The sequence below is a fragment of the Macaca mulatta genome, chromosome 2 (assembly GCF_049350105.2).
Source record: "Macaca mulatta isolate MMU2019108-1 chromosome 2, T2T-MMU8v2.0, whole genome shotgun sequence".
Lineage (NCBI taxonomy): Eukaryota > Metazoa > Chordata > Mammalia > Primates > Cercopithecidae > Macaca > Macaca mulatta.
This window is the reverse complement of record NC_133407.1, coordinates 79,159,764-79,186,468: the sequence shown is the minus strand read 5'-3', so window position 1 is coordinate 79,186,468 and position 26,705 is coordinate 79,159,764. Positions and strand designations below refer to the sequence as shown.

The following is a 26,705-nucleotide window of genomic DNA, read 5'->3' as shown; positions in this document are numbered from 1 at the left end:
ATGTTGCTACCTGGCTGCCTCTACTCTATTATTGTACACCTTGAAGGCGGGGTTAATTAAGTCCTGTTATGGGGCTCAAGGGCCGAAATCTAATTTTTGGAGCTTTTTTCTAGTGTCAGGAGCTGACTGGGTGATAAAATACATATTGAGGATTAGATGGCCTTCTGGCCTCTCTGGGTCTAGGGCGGTAAAGCGTCTAAGTGTTGTTGCCAAATGGGCCATGAACTGGGTTGAGTTTTTATATTTGATGAAAAAGAGCCTAAACACTAACTGATTTGGCAGAGGTCTGATAAAGAAAAAGGAGCATTAACTTTGGCTATGCCTTCAGCTCCAGCCACCTCTTTAAGAGGAAATTGCTGGCCAGGTGAGTTTTTATATTTGACGAAAAAGAGCCTAAACACTAACTGACTTGGGAGAGGTCGAATAAAGAAAAAAGGAGCATTAACCTTGACTATGCCTTTAGCTCCAGACACCTTTTTAAGAGGAAATTGCTGGGCAGGTGGGGGAGGGCTAGTCGTGGAGGGAAACTGTAAGCCGGACAGAGGGGGTGTGAGGAGGGGAGGTGATAAAAAGATTATAGGGTGGGGGGGGCGGAGGCTGAGGAAGAATTGGGACCTGCCTTGGCCTGGCAAGGAGCAGCCTGGGGAGGAGGGTAGAGGTCAGATGGGTCTGTAGAAAAGGAAGATTGGAAAGTCTCCGCGACGCTTGGGATTGGGACTGAGGGGACAGGCGGGAGGGAAAGAAGGAGGATTGGGGAGGAATCGCATTGGGAACAGAGACTAGGGAGGGAACGAAGTGTGGGAAATGCCTGAATGTAAGGCACCTCAGACCAGTTGCCCATTTTTTGACAAAAATTACCTAGGTCTTGTAGGATGGAGAAATCGAAAGTGCCATTTTCCGGCCATTTAGAGCCATTGTCAAGTTTGTATTGGGGCCAAGCAGTGTTGCAGAAGAAAAAATGGCATTTAGGTTTTAGGTCAGGTGAGAGTTGAAGAGGTTTTAAGTTTTTGAGAACACAGGCTTAGGGAGAAGAGGGAGGAATGGAGGGTAGAGGGTTGCCCATAGTGAAGGAGGCAAGCCCAGAGAAAAGAGAGAGTAGAGACACAGAGAGAAGGGGTGGGAGGTTCTTGCCCCCCAGAGAAGTGGTGCTTGCTGCTAAGGGTGAAAGACCAAGGCAGGTGTTCCCGCATGATCAGACACCTCTGAAATGTGGGTGAATGATGAAGCAGGCGTCCCTTGATTAACACCAAAGAAAGACTGTCTTCCCGAGCCCATGACTGGCGCTGGAGTTTTGAGTTCACCGATAAAACGCTACTCCTCTGTCTCTACCAGAAAAGGAAAGGAATTGAAATGTAGAGAAGGGAGAGATTGAAGGATGGTGCCAGGATTGAAAGGAGAAAGAGGTTGAGAGATAGTGAGAGAGGTTGGAGAAGAGAGTAAAGAGGCCGCTTACCTGGTTTTAAATTGGTGAGATGTTCCTTGGGCTGGTTGGTCTGAGGACCAGAGATCTTAGGAGGATCTTTCTTATGGAGCAAACAGCAAGAGGACAGGGGCTTGATCTCTCAAGGGAGGTCCCCCAATCCGAGTCATGGCACCAAATTTCGCTTGCGTCCGTGTGAAGAGACCACCAAACAAGCTTTGTGTGAACAATAAACATCTTTAATCACCTGGGTGCAGGCGGGCTGAGTCCGAAAACAGTCAGGGAAGGGAGATAGGGGTGGGACCGTTTTATAAGATTTGGGTGGGTAGTGGAAAATTACAGTCAAAGGGGGTTTTTCTCTGGTAGGCAGGGGCAGGGGGTGCTCAGTGGGGGAGCTTTTGAGCCAGGATGAGCCAGGAGAAGGGGTTTCACAAGGGAGTGTCATCAGTTAAGGCAGGGACTGGCCATTTTCACTTCTTTTGTGATTCTTCAGTTACTTTAGGACTTCCAAATGTATACATGCAGGTCACAGGGGATGTGATGGCTTAGCCTGGGCTCAGAGGCCTGACAATAGTTATAGTAGCAATTTAAAGATAAATGGCAGAGGAGAAGATTTTAATTTCAAACTAGTATTTTAAGTTTGATTTCAGTCCTGGGAAAAAAATAGCAAAAATCTTTTTTGAAGGAAGAACTGTTGTATGACTTTAAGATAAAAATGTTAGCCAAGGTATTCAGTAGAATAGTTCTGCTAGCATACATCATGTCAAACAAAATTGTCTTTAAGCATTTACTGATTATGCTTTTGTGGATTACTGAAAGGCTTAACCTCTAAATAAATAAAATAGATTGTTACTACATAAATGTGTGTTCAGGAAAAGCAATGCCCTCCATTCCTGTTATCCTATTATCTGCAAGTAGGCTATCATTTGTGTGGGTTGCTCCTGGTGAGCTGGGCTGCTGCACTGCTGTACTCAAAAATCTCCTAGTAATACACACACACACACACACACACACACACACACACACACACACGGAGGCATATACACACTCTCCCTTTTTTCTTATTGTTATTTTATATCTATCTCTTACAGGATGAAGGAGTTAGTAAATGTTTGATAAAGCCAAGCAGGTCTCCTTTAAATGGAATCATCTAAGTCTGTTTTCTACTTCTCCTTCACTTTTATGCCTTTATGAGGAAATTACAAATTGTTTTATTTTCTGACTACTTTGAATTAAACATGTTGCTAGTATGTAAATAATACTGATTTGGATTTAAAAGTGCACTGAAAATAGATTTTCTGTCCATTCACGCATCTATTTATACCCCTACCTATATCTATGAAGTTATCCATTTATAAATGTAATATTTGTACCACAGAAGAAACGCTTTATTTCTTTATTTACTTATTTATTTATTATAGCTCTGTGATGCCTATGTGAATAACAGTGATTCTGCCCATCTCTGGTGGGAGTAGAGGATTCTTCAGCAAAGCTAGACTGAAAACACGGTGATGTCCTACATTTCTTTGATTCAATCCTCACAATGTACCTTTTTAAATTTGTTTGAAATATTGCTATTTTAGAGTATTTAGATATTACATTGTAGACAAATTTGACAGAACTCCAGAGCTGGCAGAGGCCCCTTCAGCAGAAAGATGAGCAAATGGAAAGATAAAAATCACATACCTGAACTGACTCGGATGAAAAGTAGGATTGGGTGTCTGGAGTCTCAATCCATTGATTTCTAGATCTATAGTATACAAATAATACAATATTCACTTGTAATATTGCATTGCTAAGAGGTTAACAGTTAAAAGAAGATAAAGATTATGCAAGAAAATGTCATTATTTGAAAAGCTATATGATATTACTAATTAAGGCAACATTTATTTGCCTTAATATAAAATCATAAACTTAGGTGATTATTCTTGCTAATATAAAAGTGAACATGAAATACAGAGCTCCCAAACATGCCCGTTCATGGACTTGATTTAGTAAGTCTGAGTTTAGACAGATATCACAAGTTCTCAGATATAGTGATGTAAATAGATACAGATCAATTTAAATAAAACTTTGTGGATAATACAAATTACAAAAAGTATTCCATTGTAATTTTTAAGCTTAAAGGTTTGTGAATCTATTTTTCTACTAAGAATAAAGAAAACCTTTCTAGGATATCTGAAATGAAAATTGAAATTAAACATACTCCTTTCTGAACTGTGGTTTAATTCTATTCCAGAAGTCAACTTGAATATAAAAGAAGGTGAGAACGCAGGATTCTCAAATAATGACTAGATATTTAAATGACATTTTTGTCAAAGGACTTGATTAATAAAACTGAATTAATGTGAGGGCTTTTATGATTAAAAGGATATAGACTGATTAAAAAAGAAGGGGAATACAATTATTTGGTTTAAAGCCAAGCTATGCGATATTACTAATTAAGCTGAGGGAAAGATTTCTTTTTCAAGGAGATTATTATTGACCTTAAAACAAAACAGAGAAGTTAGGTATAATACAAAGGAAATGCCTGGGAAAAAATTAAAAAGAAATACTAATATCTGAGCCCCATCCTCAGAGATTCTGATTTAATCGGTCTGGGAAAGGGTCAAAGCATAAGAGATTTCTAGAACATCATAGTTGTTTCTAAAGTCAAGTTTAAGAACCACTGGTAGGAAAAATTAAGAACATAAGGGAGGTCATATACCGTCACCCATTTTATGCTTTCATGGCTGTACTTCAATGCTGTTGCTTAATTCTCAGCAGAAAGCAAAATTAGAGAATTAAAGATGAAAGGTAAACTTAGTGGGATCATTAATTGAGAGAGTTTAGGGTTCCCCAGAGGAAGAAGAACAGTAAACATTAATTTAAAAAATTAATGAATGTGCACATTCTGATAAAAATATTTCTAGTTTTAATTCCTGACAACAAGAAGTAACCTGTTGTAGACTAGACAGGTCATGACTCACCTGTTTTTAATTTATCATATAATTTATGTTACTAAATGTCAGTGAAATATCAAATCCAATATAAATTACTTAACACAATGAAAAATGATTCTGGAGAAATTATAGTTCATTAATACTGTGGAGTTATTGTCAATGTGTACTCAACTATACCCTATATTATTATTCTGACATGAAGTTAGTTTCTGTTTCTTAGAGGGGTCCGTACTGAAGACAGGATTTTGAATAATGAAGGCATGACTATCATTAGTAATGTAAGTATTTGAGAATGATCTAAATATGTCTAATTTTATAACTAACATTCAAAATAAAAGCTTATCAATTCTATTTATATTTAGAACAGAATTTATATATTTTTTAAGATAAGCATTTCCTGGAGAGCTGCCAGAATGTTTTAAACTTTTTTTTTTTTTTCAGTGATGATTAAAAACCCAAATGAGTTCTTTAATAAAAATCTTTGGCAAGAAAACCCAGTTTTCTCTATGAATCTATATTTTTCGGGTCAGAGGGATTGGTGATGTGGTTTACTAAGTAGAGATTAACTAGGCTAGTTCAAGTTTGTCATAAGGGCTGGTAGTTAGAGTAAATGGAGACATTACCCTATGCTAGAAGCATAATTATTTTGCAAGATATTTTAAAAAGTCCTGTAAATTTTCATTGTGGATTATGTGAGATCTGCAATTGGGTAAATAAATATGTGGAAGTGAAGGAGACTTTTTGTGTGGGAGTGTTGTATTCTTGGGCCTATCCTGTTTGATCTTTTCATCAATGATCTGGGTATAGACAGAGTGAGCCACAATCTTTAATTCAAAAAATATTTATCGAACACTGCCTATGTCTGTATTAGCCCATTCTCACACTGCTATAAAGAATTACCTGAGACTAGGTAATTTATAAAGGAATGGTGAGGAACTGACTCACAGTTCCACATGGCTAAGGAGGCCTCAGGAACATACAATTATGGCAGAAGGTGAAGGGGAATCAAGGGCCTTCTTAACATGGCTGTAGGAGAGAGAATTGCAAGCAGGGGAAATGCCAGATGCTTACAAAATCATCAGATCTCGTAAAAACTCATGCACTATCACGAGAACAGCATGGGAAAAATTGCCCCCATGATCCAATCACCTCCCACCAGGTCTCTCCCTCAACACCTGGAAATTATAATTCAAGATGAGATTTGAGTGGTGACACAATGGTACAAAGCCTAACCATATCAATGTCCTATGGGATATGTGGAGAAATCAGGGAGGAATTGTCAATATAATTAAATTAGGATTCAAATGATATTATCACTTGAAACTCTACATCAAAAATAGGAAAAATTTTAGTCTTAATTAAAAAATGTATTTTTGGAAACAGGAGAGTAGACATCTGGCTTGGTTATTTGTTCATGGGAATAATATGTAGAATTTTGCTCAATTAAGACATCAAGGCAAGTGAAAAGCATAAAGGAGAGGCTTAATCAGCTAACGAAAAAATAGGCTGCCTTAAAGAAATAATAGCACCTGTAATGATTAGAACACAGTGGAAATATTGGCTCAATTCTGGGTGACTTCCTTAAAGCAGATCCTTAAAGATTTTTGGGTGCTTACAGATAGTGTTAAATTAATGGGTCAATAATTAACGTATAAACATATTTAAAATTATGACCCCAACAGGCCAAAAAAAATTAAAATGCTAACTTGGGAGATATGAGAGGAGAAAGGGAGAAAAGGAGTATAAGTAATTTTTCTTCTTCTTTCTGAGTCACTAGATATAGTTATATATAAAGTATATACACTACACACACATATATACACACACGTGTGCACAATTATATTATTTAGTGTTATGGAAAAAATCATAACCCAGAAAGAATTAAAGAGTAAAAGAAGGCCATCTCTAAGGATTGGGACTGGAGTAGAATATATGAGTTGAGATAAAAGCCTTCTGGTGCTATTTGACTTTACACAATGGACACATCTTACTATGGTTTTTAAAAAGTAAACAAGGTCTGGATGACGACCCTCCCCTAGAGAGAAAGCAGAAACAAAGTCATTGAGAGAATCAAGTGGCCATCATGGTAATACATGAGCACCATGGTAAGTGGTAGTGAGATCTGAAAACTGATATTGAAATGGTTAAGGAATTGGGATCATTTAACCTGGAGAAAAGGGGTAAGAGGAAGCTTATGCAGGTGTGAGAAGAGGGTAAGGTAGAATGAAAAGGTAAAAGAAGATGTCTTTGGATGAACATATTTAATAATTACTGTAAGGATTCCTATCTTGTAGATTCCTAGGACCTGTTGGTGTATTTGTGAGGTGTGTCTATGTACCCAAATAAATTATATGTAAAATTTTATGTATATATGAGTATATGCATTTGATGAGTTGGGATAGAACTATCATTTTCAAGGGATATATGATTTAAAATAGGTTAAAAACTATAAGGTTGCTTGCCTTTCGGGGTAATAAGGACTCATCTAAACAGAAACTATCTTCTATAGATAATTTAGAAATATTTTTCAGGTTGGATAGACTAGTTTATTTGAAATAACATTTTCTGCTTTTAGGTTCTAATATTTACACAATGAAAAAATAAAATAGACATAATAAGGAACATTCACTGAACACATTACAGGCTTGTCATCATGTTAAGTGCTTGATACAGACTCTCATTTAATTCTCATAGCATTAGGTGAGGTAGAAACTACGTTAAAAACTCAGATGAAAAAAAAATTACTGGAGGTCCCCCTGTTAGTAAGGAATAGAACTGAGATTAGAACCCAGGAAATCTGACCCTAGGTTACAGAGATATGGTTAAAATAAAAGCCCTGTGATGCTTCTAGATTTTGTACGACAGACACATTCTACATGTTTTTTAAAAGTAAACAAGGTCTTGATGACTTGCTTGATATCCCCTTTTGGAGAGGTTTTTTTTACTGCCTCAATAGCCTCTCTTAATTCTGTACCACTACTGATAGCACCAACACTTGCACGACAAAGCTATCTTTCTGTTTTCTTCCTGGGACACTTAGTGTGACTCACCTTCTTTGGAATGAAGGGAGCCATGAGAAAATAGAAGAAAAGGAAAAACAATTTTTTAATGTCTGTTGAATCTAAAGCAACCTATTTCTTGAGCAAGGATTCAGTGTTTGCCTTCTACTAGCCATTGGTAAATGCATGTCATTTATGTGTCTTGAAGGTGTTTGAACAAGAATTTAATATCTATGGTTATATGAACTTGACCTCATTTAATGCCACTTCTTTTATTTTACCAAAAATACATATATACATATATACACATACATACATATATATGCGTATATAGCTATATGCACATATATAGATACATATATCTACACACACATATATACATATACATGTATACATACATATATATAGAGAGAGAGAGGGAGAGAGAACTGTATTAGTTTTCTATTGCTAGTATAACACATGAGCACAAACTTAGTAGCTTGAAACAGCACAAACTTGTTTTGTGTTCTGTAGGTTAGAATTTGACATGAGTCTCATTCTTTCTGGCGGCTCTGGGGGAGAAACCATTCCTTTGTCTTTTCAAGCTTCTTTGGATCATGGCCCTCTTCAAAGCCGGCAAGACTAGGAAGAGTCCTCATATTGCACCACTCTAATCATTTTTCTGCCTCTCTCTTTCACATTGAAAGACCTTTGTGATTGGACTCACCCAAATAATCCAGGACAATCTCACCATCTCAAAGTCCTTAATTTAGTCATATCTGCAGAATCTCTTTTGCCACCTAAGATAACATATTCACAGGTTCTAGCAATTAGGATACAGACATCTTTGGGGGACTATTATTCTGCCCACCACAAACACATACTAAATGCCAAGCCTTATACCAGGGACTGAAAGCGAACCCAGTCCCTTTCCTGGAGGAGCTTACAATTTAGGAGATATTTAAACAGGTGACTGAAATACAAAATAATAGGTGCTATGACAGAATTGAGAACCAGTTATCACACTGTGGAGGAAACAACTGTCTGCCTGGTATTGAGGGTGAGCTGAAAAAAAATTGGCTACAAAATTAGAATTATCTTTGACATATTGAAATGATTTTATCACCTTTCATCCAGGTTTTGAGACTCTGGGATATTCAACACCAGCTGTCCATCCAGAGGATAGCTTGTTCTTTCCCCGAAAGTCAGGACTTCAGATGTCTCTTCCACTTTGATGAAGCCCATGGACGACTTTTCATCTCATTTAATAACCAGCTAGCATTGTTGGCAATGAAAAGTGATGCCAGCAAGAGGGTGAAAAGCCATGAGAAAGCAGTCACTTGTGTTCTTTACAATTCTATCCTGAAGCAGGTAATGATGCTTTCTTTGCTTTCACTCTCCTAATATATCTCCAAGTCCAGAGGCTCATTTACTTCATTCGGTTTAAGGTAAAATGGAAGACAAATATAGTAAAGGCAAATATGGGAAGAAATGATTTAATAGCCATATGCTTTTCTGCAATAATATATATTCAGGTGGACTTGGAGAATGATTTCATTTTCAGCCAGTGACCCCAGGAGCAGTGATAGAGTTATAAGGAATTACAGCATTCCGGCTAAAACAAAACAACCTGTAAGATAATCGAACTTAAATCTTTGTTATCTGCTAGTCTTGAGCCGAATGCAAGTGACCCTGCTTGTAAAATTCCCTTTTATGAATACCATCTTCCTGTATCCCTGTGGAAAGTTCTGAAATATGCATGAAACATAATTAGCAGAGATCCATTTTGCCAGCATATTTTACACCAGTGGTTCACAGTGGCAGCCTGGAATGTATTCATAATAAAATGATTCAGTTAAATGTGATGCCACTTGGTATGCAGCACGAGTGTTGTTTGTCTCCCCACCACTTTAATGACGCTTCGCAGCCTTGGCTTAGGGGACCATTACCTGCATCTCAATGAAGAAGCAGGGCTCCCCTGGAGCAGAGTTGCTGCACAGACCACAGCCCTTCTTGAAGGAGAGGGCGGCCCAGCCAGTGAAGCCAGTGATCTCAGTGTGGGGCAGCCTGTGGGTGCCATGAAGGGAGCAACCAGCATCAGAGGTTAGCCTGCTCAGCGATTCCCTCAGGCCTGATGGTAACAGCACAGCAGGAGCCAAACAGAAGCAAGTCTCCAGCTTGCAGCCAATTAAACAGTAACTCAATCCATTCTTTCTTTTCCCTTCTGCAGAAGTTTCTGCATTCACACAGCAATGACTAGTGGAGATTTTGTGCAAGGGGTGGAAAGCCCTTTGTTAGTAATGAGTAGTGTGTCATGTCACTATTTAAAACACTGTTTTCTGGTTATTCTAGGAAATAAAATCATTTAGAAAACAACTCATTTTGAATTCCATCTGCGGGAAAACATTTCCTGCTAAATGTTTTACTGAACTTTATGAAGGCAACCAGTTAATTTGACTCCCTGGTGGCCACTGAAAGATGTATTTGTTTCCAAGAGAACATTCTCCTAATTGAGATCTGCAAAGTTAAAATGCTAAATTTGTGTGTAGATGTTAAAATCCTATGTTGCCTGGCCATAAGATGAGCAATATTCCCTAAGAAATTCAGGAAATTAGACACAAAGAAGATCTGGATTTATTTGGGGCACAAAGACAAAGCCAAGGTAACTCACATACATGCAACTTATAGACAACCAAAGAACAATGTACATATCGTATATGATATAGGATGTATCACTATATGATTGAGTTGAGTATTCACACCTCTACTTGCTGTGAATAACATAAATAATGATAAGTATTGATATGTATGTAAAGCACATAGAGCTGTGTATCACATACCTCAGCATTTCCTATTAGCTGCTAAGCTATAGAAACATGAACACTGTATGTGTTATATTTATAATTATAAAAATGTATTGCAGAAAAGTGCAAAGAAAATATCACTCACATTCCCATCAACCAGTGATAACTTATCATTTTAGAGTAATTAGACAAAGCAAATAACACAGTTTTGAACAAGTGTCAGTTGCCAAGGATGAAGAATTAGAGATTAATAAACTAGTTTACTCCCCCAGTAGCTCAGGAAGATTCTGCTCTTTAAGGGAAGATCTGGGTCCTACCCGTAGTGCTGATAATTGCTGGACAGGTGCTCCTTACAGGATTGTGGAATGAAGGAAGGGAAGTGAGACATATTACTAACAAGGAAACAGTAGAACGCAGTAAAATGAAGTAGAGGTAAAACTGAAGTGCCCTTTATGGAGAGCGATCAGTTCTGCCTGGGGCCAGTGTTGGTCACTATTCAGCAGAACCCTGAAAGCTAAAATCTCTAAAAGGAGGAGGAGGTAGTTCTAGACCGAAGATACAACGTGAGCACCTGCAAAGAAGCTTGAGCACTCACAGTGCATTTTTGGAGAGAGGGTTTATTTTGGGGTGGCAAGTTTGGGAATACTTCGCAGACATTGTGGGAGTTAAAGCAGTAAAGGGATCTTAGGAGCATATTGATGGCCATTCGTTGAATGCATCACTGTCTGGTCTTGGAAAAGTAAAGCATAGAATTGAGATTAAAACAACATTTTTCACAGTGTGATCTTGGACCTCTGGGAGACTCAGATTCTCTCAGGGAATCTGGGAGGTCAACACTATTTTCATCATAATATTAATTTATTGTTTTCTTTCTAAACTTTCATTCTCTCAAAAGTGTACAGTGGAGTTTTCTAGAGGTTGCATGATGTGTGTTGTGTGATAACAGCATTGCTCTTATGACTAAGGGAATGTGTGCTGTTATATTTTTGTGCATTACTGTCTCCCTATAAATGTCTAATATGGTAAACATATATAAAAATACAGATCGATCTATCTGTGTTATATATGTGTACGTGTGTGTGTGTGTGTGTGTGTGTGTGTGTATTTCACATAAAGCTATTTGGATTCTTCAATACTTTTTCAGAATGCAAAGGAATCCCAAGACCAAAAGTTTTCAGAACTGCTGGGTTGGAAATATGTGGGTTCAAATTCTGAACAGACTGCTTAGCCTGTCTGAGCTTTAGTTTGCCAGCTTCTTAAAATGTGTGTGTCTGTGGGGGTGTAGGAATAGTAATGGGAATAACATGTGCCTCCCTGGCATTGCCTTGTTAGGACTGAAATCTTGGAAGTGTCCTCTTGTCTCTCATGCTGCCAGCCCTGAAAGGTTCTTTCAGGTCCCCCATACCACATAGGGCGAATGTCGCTGCATTATGACATCTCCTTTTCTTATTAACTTCTTGAGATTCTTTAATCTTTATGTTAACACTGTGGCATGTGCTAACAAATGTTAGGAAGAATTAGAAGGGTGAGGACACCCTGAACTGCAGTTTGTCCCTACCCCTGCTTCTCCTCAGGAATGCCCCTTGAGGTGGAAAAGTTGTTTATCCTCCTCCTTCTCTTCTTCACCATTGCAGTTTCGTCTTGTAAACATTTAGTTGCAAGCCTCAGCTTTGGTCCTTAGCTCCCTGAAGTCTCCAGAGCCATCTCAACCCACACTTACTTCTCCTCTTCCTGGGCATTGGCCACATTTTTTAGTTGTTTTCCCAGTTAAACACTTAACTAAACTTATTTCTCTCTCTTCCTATGTTTTTGGTGTGAGGGGAAGAGCCTTTACTTCCATTTGTGTGTTTTCCCACAGCTCCAACACTGTTCTGATCACAAAATGAATGCTCAACTACTAGACTTGATAAATTATTGCCATTTTTCATGTCAAGCGTAACAGGAAGTCATGCTTTTTCAGTCCATGGTCTCTTGATCTTTGGTTATTTGGTTTGGTGTCTTTCTTGAACATTTTCCCTTTGCTTGAATTTAATGAAAACCTTCCCTTCTGTTATCATTTCAACATGTTGCCTACACTTTATTATTTCTTTGTATTTGAACTTCAGTGGGGACCCAATATAATTCCTATATAAAAGCAGCTTGGGACATTTCCGTGACTTTTATTTATCTTCCTGTCTTTTGAGGCCCTTGTATCCTAGTCTAGGAAAGTGGTGTTAAGCCATGCAAAGCCTTTTAAAAGAAATCATATACTTTATTTCACCTGGCAAAGTTTTTTCTCACAGCCAGCAGCACAACAAGTTGGGACTGGATGAAGGAGTCCTCTGGAATGTACAATTTGGAAAGAATTAAAGCAATCCTATATCCTGGAAGCAGATCTAATGAACCATCTCTGCACTCAGTTCTTATGAAGCTTTTTACAAGAAAACAAAAGAAAACAAAAAAACACTCATGAATTTGGAAAATTTTAAAACATGTATTTCTAGATATATAAACTAGAATAGATGAAATATTTGTGTTATCACAATGAGTCTCATCCTAATGATGTAGGTTTATGTATTTTTGTAAAATAGATAATGTTTCAGTTTGTTGGGAACCTTGAACACATTTATAATCAAGCTAGACATTTAGGTGTCATCAAATTTTAATAGACTAAATGGTATTTACAATTTTTCTTATCAAAATAACTTTTTTTTTAGTAACTGCTGCAAAATGTTACATGATTATTGTAAGAAATTGAAGCAATGCAGTAAAACTCAAATACAAAACTATTGCTGATATCAACATATTCTAAACATCTTTCTGTGCATAGACTATTTTACATAAACAAGGCTCTGTAACATACTTTTTTATTCAATAATATATTAGAATATATTTCCTTGTGGCGAAATGTAGAGCTACTTTATCATTTTTACAAGGCAGCATAGTAGCCCATTGTATATATGTATCGTAATATACTGATCCATTTCCCTTGATGTAGACTTTACTATTATGATTTTTTTTTTGTAGATAAATACATTGATACTTATGACTATATCGCTTTAGGGTAAATTCTTAGGAGTAAATTTCTAGGCTAAAGGATATGAATATCAGATAATTTGAGAAACAAATGCCTCCTAGAATCTTACTTTTTTATCCCGCTTCTAACCTCTAATATATTAATCACATACTTGGTTACATGAGGAGATAGGTCAGACAGTGATCACCTGGATTATTCCAAGAGACCTCCTGAGATTCTCTGTGGGGTTTTCATAATCCAGAAGCATGCTGGCTTTGCAAATTTCAATACTAGACCCTCTTCACTTTATCTGGCTTGATGCTGTTTCTTGAGGCTTGATTATTACACTATCTACAAACTGCCAAATTATTTATTAAAAATGGGGGCTGGTCCAGGTCACAACCATAGAGTGGTGGTGCCCTTACCTTTGGTTGCTTCAAGATTAACTGACAAGCAAATATTTCTCATCTTTGTTTTTTTGAGACAGAGTCTTGCTCTGTCGCCCAGGCTAGAGTGAAGTGGTGCTATCTCGGCTCACTGCAACCTCTGCCTTCTGGGTTCCTGCCTCAGCCTCCTGAGTAGCTGGGATTACAGGTGTGTGCCACCACGCCTGGCTAATTTTTGCATTTTTAGTAGAGACAGGGTTTCACCATGTTGGTCAGGCTGGTCTCGAACTCCTGACCTTGTGATCCACCCGCCTTGGCTTCCCAAAATGCTAGGATTACAGGCATGAGCCATTGCACCTGGCTTTATCATCATTTAATTGCAGCTTTTTGTTTCTTTACTGTGGCACAATATAAAAATATATCAAAGGTAAACACTAAAAAAATCTTTCTTGTGAAAAAATTCCATTATGTATACATGTAAAGCATCTGTACAAAGTTATTATCTATGCCATCATATTCAAAATTTTATAGTAAACTTTTCCACCCTTAACCTTATTTACAATTTATAGTTACCTTATCTTAATTTAGATTATTGCAGTCCAAACAGCTCCATGTATACATATGCATGTCCAAAATTTATAATAAACATGTGGCCTTCCATTATTTAAAAAACAAGGGATGAGGTATAATTTTCTCTTGATAGCATATCTTTTGTCCTCTTTTCTGCACATACTTTTTTGGAAATTGAACGTATTTGAGAACCCAAACAATTCAATTGGTGGTTCCTTTGGTAACTGTAAAATCGGAGAAAAGAGGACAGGCTTGAGGGAAATTTATTTCCATCGTACAAGACAGTCTACCTTTTTAGGACTTACGCTTAGTGCAAAATCCATGAGTTTCTTTCTTGAACAGAACTGGATTTACACAATGAAAATTTTCTCCTTTCCTGCCTCTTTGCTGGGCACCAAGCGACATCCGTTCTGTTAATATAGTTGTGTTTGTTGTTGTTGTTGTTGTTTTGGCTAGCTTAAAGCTGTAATTTGTTATATGTCAGTTCTGAGGCTGTGTGCTGTGGTCACTTGATAAGAAGTTCCTAGTTTTAGAGGTTATACTAAAACATACATGTACATACACACATACATGTCTGAACAGATACACATTTATTTAACGTGATTAGTTTGGAAGAAATAACATGTTTACATATTGAAAAATTCAAAACAACAAAAAGGAATATGGCAAATATTTTCTCTTATCCCCCTACTCAGTTTCCTTTCCTGTAGGCAACCAGTTTTATGACTTCCACAAGCAATGTTTAAGGGCTATTCTACTCTTAAACAAGTGAATATATATTTTTCTTTATATATACAGTTGACCCTTCAACTTCACTGGTTTGAACTGTGAGGGGTCATATGTATCTGATTTTTTTTTTTTCTTCTTCACTGTGTTGTCCAGGCTGGAGTGTGTGGCATGATCATGGCTCACTGCAGCCTCGAACTCCTGGCCTCAAGTGACTCTCCTGCCTCAGCTTCCTGAGTAGCTGGGATTACAGGCATAGCCACCGTGCCTAGCTTCACATGGATTTTTAAAAATGAATGCATTGGAACTTTTTTTTTTGATATTTGCAACAGTTAAAAGAAATACAGATAAATCACCCAGAAATATAAAGAAATTAAGAAAATATTATACATAGAATGAACTCATAAAAGATATATATATATATATACACACACACACTAGCCTATTTTATTAGTTAGTACCATAAAATATACAAAATCTATTATAAAAAGTTAAAATTTATCAAAACTTACATATTCAAACACAGACTGTACATGGCACCATTTGCAGTCAAGAGAAATGCAAACAAAAAGATATAGTATTAAATCATAACTGCATAAAATTAACTGTAGTACAGACTGGGTGCAGTGGCTTATGCGTGTAATCTCAGCACTTTGGGAGGCCGAGGCGGGTGGATCACGAGTTCAGGAGTTCAAGACCAGCCTGGCCAACATGGTGAAACCTTGTCTCTACTAAAAATACAAAAAAATTAGCTGAGTGTGGTGGTGGGTGCCTGTAATCGCAGCTACTCGGGAGGCTGTGTCAGAGAAATGCTTGAACCCAGGAGCCAGAGGTTGCAGTGAGCCAAGATAGCACCACTGCACTCCAGCCTGGGCAACGGAGCAAGACGTTGTCTCAAAAATAAACAAACAAAAAAATTAACTGTAGTACATACTGCACTACTGCAGTGATTTCATAGCTATCCCCTGTTGCTGTTGTGGTGAGCTCAAGTGTTGCATTTGTTTAAAATGCCATGTGATACTAATCATCTCCAAATGAGCAGTTGCTCTCTACATTAAATGACCTGTCTCAGGAAAATGTGATCTCTCGAACTTCTTGCATATTTTCATCTTGTTTATTGCAGTACCATAAACTTTAAATAATACCATGGAACTCATAAGAAGTGTCACTAGGGATGCTGTAAATATTACCAAGAAGCAGAGAAAACTGATGACATTGCAAGAAAAGTTGAGTTGCTTGATATGTACCATAGGTTGAGGTCTGCAGTTGTGGTTGCTTGCCATTTCAATATAAATGAATCCAGCATTAGGACCACCATAATAAAAGAAAAAGAAATTAATGAAACCATTGCTGTAGTTACACCAGCATGTGCAAAAACCATATATATATTTTGTGAAATATCTTTTTACCTCATATTGAAAGTATAGGTCTTATGTGGGTGCAGGTTGCTATAAGAAAGGCATACCTATAGACTAATATGATTAGAGAATGAGCAGTTATTATACAATAATTTAAAGCAAAAGAAAGGCGAAGTATTCTAAAGCTGGAGAATTTAATTCCAGCAAAGGATAGTTTGATAACTTTAGAAAATAGTTTGGTATAAAAAATATCAAAATAACAGGAGGAGCAGATTCTGCCAATCAAGAAGCAGCAAATGAGTTTTCAGACACCATTAAGGAAATCATTGAGAAGAAAGGATTGCTGCCTGAACAAATTTTTTTAAGCAGATGAAAATGCCTTATTCTGAAAGAAAAATGCCACAAAGAATGTTTACTAATAAGGAAGAGAAGCAAGCATCAGGATTTAAGGCAGGAAGGAATAGGCCAACTCTGCTATTTTGTGCAAATGCAGCTAGGTTTTTGATCAGGACAGCACTTGTCTACAAAGCTGCTAACCTCTGAGCCTAGAATGGAAAAGACAAACATCAGCTGCTATTCTTTTGGCTGTACAACGTGAAGGCCTAGACAATGAGAATGCTTTTTCTGAACTGGTTCCTTCAATACTTTGCACTTGAAGTCAGGAAGCACCTTACCAGTTAAGAGACTGCCTTTTAAAGTTCTTTTTATATTAGACAATGCCCCTGGCCCCACAGCACCTCATGATTTCAACACTAAAGGTATCAAAGTGATCTACTTGCCCCCAAACACAACATCTCTAAATCAACCTCTAGACAAGGGGGGTCATGAGGACGTTTAAGGCTCATTACACATGGTACTGGGATTTTATGAAAAAGACCGTCAATGCTATGGAAAAGAATCAGAATAGAGAGAACGTCATGAAAGCCTGGCAGGGTCACACCATTGAAGATGCCATCATTGCTATAGAAAAAGTCATGAGAGCCCTCACACCCGAAACAATAAATTCCTGCTGAAGAAAACTGTGTCCACCTGTTGCACATGACTTCACAGGATCTACCACAGAGCCAGTCAAGGAAATCATGAAAGAGATGGTGAACATGGCAAAAACGGTGGGAATGGGGTTGAGGTGAAGGGTTTCAAGATATGGATTTTGGGGAGATTCAAGATGTGATAAACACTAAATCAGAGGAATGAACAGAAGATGACTTGATGAAGAGGAGTGCCTTCAAACCAGTGACTGAGAAAGAAGACATAGAAGAAGCAGTGCCAGAAAACAAATGGACATTAGACAATAATGGACGTTAGGCAATCTGGCAGAAGCATTCTGATTATTCAAGACTGCTTTTGACTTATTTTATGGCATAGACTTTTCTACAATATAGGCACTGAAACTAAAAAACATATTGGAAGAGGGATTGGTACTATTTGAAAACATTTTTAGAGAAAAGAAAAAGCAAAAAAGTCAGACAGAAATTACAAGATGTTTCTGTGAAGTTACACCAAGTGTGCCTGCCTCTCCTGGCCTCCTGCCTCCCCGTCCACTTCCTCCACCTCTTTGGTCTCTGTCACCCCTGAGACAGTAAGTCCAACCCTCCGTCTTCCTCCTCCTCAGCCTTCTCAATGTGAAGAAGACACAAATGAAGACCTTATGATAATTGACTTCCACTCAATAAATAGTAAGTATATTTCCTCTTTCATATAATTTTCTTAATAACATTTTCTTTTCTCTAGCTTCCTTTGTTGTAAGAATACAGTATGTAGTACATGTAACATACAAAATGTGTATTAATCAACTGTTTATGTTATCAGTAAGGCTTCTGGTCAATGGTGGAATATTAGTACTTAAGTTTTTTGGGGAACAACATTATACATGAATTTTTAACTGTGTGGGGGGTAGGCATCTCTAACCCCTGTGTTGTTGCAGGGTAAACTTATTCTTTGAAATAGATATGTAATATTTAATAACTCAATATTTAAGAATATATATTATTTTATAGGTTTTTTTTTTTACAAAAATGAGAGCATTTTATGTGTGCAGACAAACTGCTTTGTACATTGCTTTTATACGTAACAATACATCCTAAAGATAGTCTTATCTCATTACCTAAAGAGTGTCCTTGTCCATTTTCACAGTGGCATAGTATTCCATTGCATGCATATTCCAAACTTTGTTTAAGCATTTAGGTTAGTTCCAGCAGTTTTTGTTACAAATAATGTTGCAGTTTTTCACCTTGGGCTCAGAACTCTGCACTGATGAGAAAATACCTATAGGATAAATTCCTATAGTTAGAATTATCGGGGCAAGGAATATTCACATCTGTAATCTTGACAAATGTTGTCAAATGCTCTCCAAAAAGCTACACTAAACCAGTATAGGAGAGGACCCTTTCCTCAGCCTCTCTCATCATCACAGTCTTAACTGTTTTTAGAAGAAGATTTTTAGAATAAGAGAACTGGTGGAGTTTTAGAGTCCGGCAGAGTTCCCAATACTTTACACAGACTGGGTGATTCAACTCCTCAAGTTTCAGCTTTCTTATCTATAAAATACTAATTATAATACATCCCTTGCAGAATTTTTATTAAGAACAAGTGATATTATATATAAAGATACATGAAATAAAGCAAGGGTAAATGCTTAATTAATATTAGCCAAAAAGAGGAAAGTTTTTTTTTTTTTTTTTTTCCATTTAAAAAATTTGTTCCCTAGTTCTTATGGGAGTTTGGTAGTTTTCGATTGTTTTGAATCTCTGTGCACCGACTGCAGGCAATGGCTCCTCCCTTCCCTCACACTGCTTAAGCCTTGATGGCTTCCTTGCTATTCCTTGAATGTGCCAAGGACACTGTGCCTCAGGGCCTTTGCACTGCTGTTTCCTTTGTCTGCAACTCTTTTCACCCAAGTATCTGGTTGGCTCACTTCTTCATCTCAGTTATGTCTTTCCACAAATGATTCCTCAGGGAGACCTTCCCAGATTCCCCAATTTAGCACCTACAACAAAAGCCCTCTGCTTCCTTCTCAGCCATATTTTCCTCCATAACCTTTATTACCACCAAACATCATGTGTGTGTGTGTATATATATATATACACACACACATATACACACACATATTACATATATGCACATGCATTTTACATATATGTGTGTGTGTGTTTGTGTGTGTGTGTGTGTGTGTAGATAGATATGCTTTTTTCCCTGATCTTGTTGCCTCTCTCCCTAGACAAAATGTAAGAACAGAACTTACTCACTGCTGAATCACTAGTTTCTAGATCTAGGGCCTTGCCTATTACAGGTATTCAATACATTCAAATAATGAATTTGAAAGAGCAGATTACCAATTAATTTAAGAAGAGACAAAATCCAATTAGCAAGATTTATAAATAAAGAATGGCTGCCCTAAAATATTTGAAAAATTTGTACCTGTACTCTGAGACATCATCATTGTCTTCACCTCCCTATTCACTGAAATATGACTTCTAGAGATTTTCTACAAAATGGAAATAAAGGAAGTAACCTATTTTATATTATAGGATCATAAACAGCACTAACTAAAATAAATAAAATCATAAACAGTGATGGAATCAAATATCTCAACCCTCTGTTAGCTCGTAGCATTTGCTGCTGTAATTTTTGGTTTCTGTTTTTTTTTTTTTTTCTTAGACCTAGGAGTTGAAATCCACATAAAAGACAACTAACGTGCCTACTGTTATTGGAATAGCAATAAGACAATTAGGTAACATGAATACAACCTCACATATCTTAGAATTGTCTGATTAGCTGTGACAGCTTCAGATGAGAGAAACAAAATGGAGACACATATTCCTAAACAGTTACTAACTGAAGTACATGAGAGGGAGACTGTTCCCATCAGAACGACGATCGACTGAGGAGGCCCACGTGCCCTGGAGTGTGGTTGTTAGCACCATTTTCACTCTGCAGAGTGTCAGGGCCCCATCCTCATCAGCTGAGGTCTAGCCTGATAAGAGATAATCAGAAATAAATTGCAAACTTAAAGAGATTTGGTATCATTAAAATGTGGCATAGAAATGTGACGCCAGGACTTATTCCTAGGCTTTATTGCTGATGAAAACAACTTGCCAAACACAGTTTCCACTGTCATGAAGTGAATCCATTTTCTTCATCTGCCAAGTAATGTTAAATGTACTCCTCTTTCACTAAACTTCGAACGCCTTTTCACCCATATTGTTATTCTTGTATTCCAATATTGTCATAAGTGAGAGGAGATTCTGGTTAATACTGGTTGGATGTTTGAGACATAGTCAGTTTCAACACACTGTTTTCCCGCAAACTGTGCCGTGAGGCAGACTGCCATAAAATGAAATCAGACTGGCTATATGCTGTTATCATGACTGATTTAGATTTCATGAGAAATTGTTAAATGAGTAGAGAAAGGTGATGAAAACTGGTGAATAGTATGTTGGGGCTCAGTCATGTGGGCAGGGGAAAGAGTATAAAATGGCAAAAAGTGAACATTACTAATTCCTCATTGAATATCTACATTAGATAACAATGGTGAATGATTAGATGCTTTGAAATGTGGGTGATGCCCACCCCAAACAGGTAATCAAGTCTTTTCTTTGAACATGGCTCTTTTATTTCTGTTAGGGAAATAAAAAGTACCATCTTTTGGTACTGAAATGGCTAACATATAATAGCTGCTCAGAAAATGCTTTTTAGTACAGCTAGATCAGAAGAATAAGTTCTAGTGTTCTATAGCACTATAAGGTGACTATAGTTAACAACAACTTATTGTATATTTTCAAACAGCTAGACGAGTGGATTTTGAATGCTTTAACATAAAGAAATAGTAAATGTTTTAGGTGATGGATATGCTAATTACCCTGTTTGATCATTATACATTGTGTACATGTATTGAAATACCACACGGTACCCCATAAGTATGTAGTTATTATGTGTCAATTTAAAATAATAAAAACAAACAAATAAATCCAAAAAATGCTTTTTAATAGAAATAATAAAATCCTTCACAATCTTTAACCTTTTCTTAAAAGACCACTATCAAAATTTTCACATAAGCTTGGCAAATTATACTTTCATGATTTTATTTTTAATGAATGTAATCCAACTTCCTAAGCACTTCCGTGAGAAATTCACAAGTATAATTCAAAATTTCAATGTGCATCTAAAATCTGGTTTCTAAAATATAATTTGTCTACATTCACTGTCATAGTTGGAGGAAAGCAAGATACTATTTTTCTTAAATTGATTTGGATATGCACAGTGATACAAGCCTAAGAGGTTAGGTAAATAAAGCTTAGATGGCATAGTAACACTACTTAACTTTTATGGCTTATTTATGGCTATGCCATGCACTGTGGTAAATGCTTTAAAAATATTAGTTTGTTTAAACTTCATAACAATGGTTTGAAGTAGTTACTATGAATAACTCTGCTTTACAGATAAGGAAGTTGAAGCATAAAGGTAAGTAATGTGCTTGACCTTAATGTCCAAGGTAGAAAAATAGTGAGGCAGCTGACATTCAAACTTAGGCATCCTGACTCCAGATCCAGTGCTCCTAAACACGGTGTATAGTGCACAAACACAATCAAATAGAAACAGTTAATGACATGGGATGATAATTAATGTGTTGTTACATTATTTCAAAGATCCAGATCATTTGGTCTTAGAAATTACACAGTAGTTTAACAATGGTAATTAAATATTTAAGGTACCTTTGATTTCAGTGAGAGAAAATGTGTAGCATAAATACAGGTTTACTTCATTTAAGAAATTGTCTCATTAGAGTTGTAATTTCAGAAAAAGAAGGGCTAAAAGGATCATATGCTCATTATCCGTTCTTTGTTTTTTTTCTGTTTTTTGTTTTTTGTTTTTTTTTGAGATGGAGTTTTGTTTTGTCACCCAGGATGGAGTGCAGTGGTGCGATCTTGGCTCACTGCAACCTCCGCCTTCTGTGTTCAAGCAATTCTCCTGCCTCAGCCTCCCGAGTAGCTGGGATTACAGGTGTGCATCACCACGGGCCTGGCTAATTTTTGTATTTTTAGTAGAGATGGGGTTTCACCATGTGGGTTAGGCTGGTCTCGAACTCCTGACCTTGTGATCCACCCACCTCGGCCTCCCAAAGTGCTGGGATTACAGGCATGAGCTACTGCACCTGGCTCATTTCTTTGTTGAGATACAAATGTTGCTAAGTCATGGCCCTTTCTTTCAATTGTTCCCCTCCTTTGTACCCCAGAACTACTCTATTAGGTGAGAATCTCTTACCTGTACTCTTACAGCAGCCTCCAAATGGTCTTCCCAAAACTCCAGTTTATTCTCCATACTGTTGCAAGAAGTATTTTTACAAGTCAACCAACAAAAAATACTATATTACTCTTTCCCTTATTAAGAACAATAATAATGTTTTTAACCTTTTAGATTAATCATTGGCCCCCAATGATAATTGATGAAAGCTGTGGGCCCTCTCCCAGTAAAATTGACTTTATACATTACTCAGTATTCTCTGGAGCTGCTTACCAGAGATTTCTAAAGTTTCATCTTCAGCTTGCCTCCTCGTTTGAAATCCCACCATATTTGTCACTTCAAATACTCTGCACTCGGGCTCCATGAAGCTTTGCATTGTTTCTCATTCTTGGAATATTCTCCAAGTGCTTTCCTAAGTGAACTGTTAGTTGTCTGGAATACTGTGCTGGAATAGAGGAAGACCTTACGATGTGGCTTTCTATGTCTAGAATTCAAATCTGTAAGTTTGGGGACATTGTTAGCTAATTACAAACTCAATTTCATCATTGGTAAAATAATGGTGCTAACATTATTTCATAGAGTTTTCGTAAAGACCCAATGAGATTATAAGTGAAAGGGCTTGGGGTACATCTCATAATAAATATATGTCTCCATCTTCAATCCCAGATCAGTTATCACCTTCTCTGTGAATCCTGACTTGCCCCTTGCTCCTCCACTCCCTAACCCAATCCCCCACTCCAGCAAGTGGACTTCAGGTTTTCCACTCTGTGCTTCCACAGCACCCAAAGGTGATACCTCTAAACTTGAAACATTGTTTAGCATTTATCTGTTTCTTGCCTGTTTCTTCATCTAGACCAGCAGGTCATAGGTCAGCCTGTAAATTTAAATCACCTGTGATGCTCTGTAAAAATCAATTTCCTTGGCCAATTGAATCAGAGTTTCTGGTCTGGTATGCAGTGACGCTTCTTAAAGTTCCCCAGGTGGTTTTAATGTACAGGTGAAAACTATAGACAATGGACTCCTTGAGAGCAGGATTTTGCCAGTGAAGTTCCATTGCCATTATGGAGCATGGATGTTATGCAAGTGGCTGTAGAATGAATGAATGAATGCATGCATGCATGATGGCCAGTCCTGAATATACATTTGATAAACTTCAACCCGTTTGATTATGAAAATGCAGCATTTAAATTTAACATATTATTAATACATTTACATTTATACAATGGTAATGAATACCCAAACAGAAAAAGAAATGCTTTAAGCTTTCTTTTTTTTTTTTTTTTTTTTGAGACGGAGTCTCGCTCTGTCGCCCAGGCTGGAGTGCAGTGGCTGGATCTCAGCTCACTGCAAGCTCTGCCTCCCTGGTTTACGCCATTCTCCTGCCTCAGCCTCCCGAGTAGCTGGGACTACAAGCGCCCGCCACCTGGCCCGGCTAGTTTTTTTGTATTTTTTAGTAGAGACGGGGTTTCACCGTGTTAGCCAGGATGGTCTCGATCTCCTGACCTAGTGATCCGCCCATCTCGGCCTCCCAAAGTGCTGGGTAAAATCTACATATTGCTTTAGACAACTTCCTAGCTATGCATTTATGTGCTTATTTTTTTTCTTTCATTATTTTGGTTTTCAAAGTCATATTAGCTAGGTGGTTTTAACATATGAATCACTTAAATATCTTGAACTGAAATTAGCAGTCCACTTGCCACCATAAAATTTCTCATTTTTGAACTGCTGTATATAATCCTTTCCCTTCCAGCATTTGTCTTGTTGCCTTTCTCTCAAAGTGTGCATGTAGATTTATATTTAACCTGTGCTTGTTTGTTTTAGTGACCTATCAGTAATTGCGTTTAGCTATAAAAATATACACAGTAGTTTGGGAAAAAAGAAAGCAAAGGACTAATGGCATTAAAAGCATAGTTCTAGTAATTCGTTGAAATTAACATTTTCCATAATGGCTGATAGAGCTTCTTTTCTGAATGCTAAATGAAAGCTGCTATATTGTGAAATGTTTCTTTTCATATAGTAAATAGTGTCAGAGCACCATGACTAGTAAAATCAGCTTTCTCATCTAAATGGGAAAGGTTCGTAAGTTTATTTTCAGAATTTGATTTTGGAATGGCCTCTAGATACTAAAGCTGAATGGTGAGAAAGGAAAGCAGATTCCTATCTCCTCTGATAAAGAGGATCACGACTTCATTACCTCAGGTCTAGTCGAAATTGAAATGTTATCGGCTTAACAGAAAGAAAGTCCATTACAAAAATGTCTCTGACTATTGGGCGATCTTCGGACTAGAAATGCACAGGCTGGATGTCTTTATTGAAATATAAATGGTTGATTCTGAGACTATATTTAATTTCTTTAAAATGTAATTTTCTCTTAGGTAATCAGCTCTGATACAGGGTCTACTGTTTCCTTCTGGATGATAGACACTGGGCAGAAAATCAAACAGTTTACTGGTTGCCATGGCAACGCAGAAATCAGCACCATGGCCCTTGATGCAAATGCGACTCGGCTTTTGACTGGCAGCACAGATGGAACTGTAAAGGTGCGAACACAATGATGCTTTTCTATCCAGATATGAGGAGATTAAAATACTATGCCAGAAGACATGGCTATAGATATTCTCATTTTTGCCTTTTTGGCATTGCAAGAAGAGAAATGAGACATGATAAGAGTGAGAAAATTCCAACCATCTAATAACAAAACTGCTAGGAAAATAAACCTCTGTGGAAAAATGAATAAATAATTTTTCTGAATAAATTATTTAGAATGAAAATATAACTTGGCTTACTAATTTCAGAAAGCCCCTTTTTTATTGTAGTGAATAGGGGACTACTTTGGGGAATACGACGCCTGGATAATTTCATGTGCTTCGGCTAATGTCTGTAGTTTTCCCTTTTTCAAGTTGATTAAATGAGAAATCAGGACTACTTAAGTAAACTTTAAAAAATGTCATAGATGCAAATTTTTCAAGAAATAAATATTTAAAAGTAAACTATTTTGTAATTTTAATTTTTGTTATGTGAAATTCAGATAGTAGAAAGAATAATCATAATCTTATCCATTCTAAACTAACATGATTTGATGCTTCTAAGTTTCTTATTCTATATTTATCATTTGTTTCTTCTGGGAGGAAGGTGCTAATTTCTTTTGCAAAATTATCAACTTTTCATGAAAAACTAGTTACTTGATATCTGAAGTCATGCCCACCAGTGAATCTTCTCTGCTTCCCTCAGCCCCAAGAGTAACGAGTCTTTGATTGGAAATGGCTTGTGCCACTATGAGACAATAGAAGGTAATTTCCTGAATAAACTTTGAATGTTTCTCAAACCTGCTAAAACTGGGCATTAGACTACCTTCCATGGTGTAGTGTATGATGCACTCAGTTAAGCTGTAGGGGAGGGTGATGGAAAGCTACCTAGATATGTAGGTAGAAAATCCTAGAAGTTTAGTATTCAATGGGATTACAGGCTGGCAATTATTAGTGTGAGGAAAGTGCTATGGGGCGTTGAAAAGGGAATCTCTGGAAATTAGTAGAAGTTGGCCTATGAGAAGGTTAATGGAATGAGGTATGGACTGGAGATTTGGGTTTAAGTAAAGTAATCTAGTTTACAGGAGAGCTGATAAGATGTGTGAAGGTACCGGGACAACCATAATCCCAATAATTGAGGTGAAATAAAAGAGAAATAACTGGAATTGGAGTATTAGACAGTGGTTCAGGCAAATAGGAAAAGCCAGTATCTCACTTACCAGTCCTGGGGTGTGAGAATGAATTGAACATTGGAGTGAATGGATTAGGTTCTATTTAACTCTATCTCGGAAAGTAACTGGGTATAGAATCTAGGGTAAGGCTTACCTTGTAGATGTTGCTAAAATAATCCCAACTAAGGGACTTAGTAGCACCTGGGGACATTCAGATCTTTGCAATACCTACTTGTGGAAATTATTTAAGGTGGACTTGGTAAGAGCTATGTTTAGAGGAAAACATAGTGACATGGATGAAGAGTATGTGTATGCCTCAAGTCTCAACTGAAGCTTTGACACCTTAGAAGTTAATGTGAATTTAGTAGTATAATAACTGCTTCTGAAGGTGCATTTATCTTTATCACAAGAGCACAACAGAATTCTGAAGTCTGGCAACTTCTGTGTAGGACACAAAAATCAGGTTCGAGTTGCTATGGCCGGATTCTATGAAGAAACAAGAATGAATGACATTTTCCAATCTAATTTATAATTTAGAATCCAAATTCAGTACCTATGTAATCAAAGACTTAAAATTATTAACTTATTC

General features: G+C 37.1%; 1 protein-coding gene across 5 annotated transcripts in view; it reads left to right on the top strand.

The window, feature by feature from the left end:
• Nucleotides 1-26,705, top strand: part of WDR49 (WD repeat domain 49) — a 187,050-nt gene that overhangs the window by 80,549 nt on the left and 79,796 nt on the right. For all 5 annotated transcript variants that reach the window (XM_077991631.1, XM_077991632.1, XM_077991629.1 and 2 more), the window contains 2 exons: nt 8,478-8,711; nt 24,795-24,959. In XM_077991631.1, the coding sequence (XP_077847757.1) occupies nt 8,478-8,711; nt 24,795-24,959 (399 nt within the window). The remainder of the gene's footprint in view (nt 1-8,477; nt 8,712-24,794; nt 24,960-26,705) is intronic.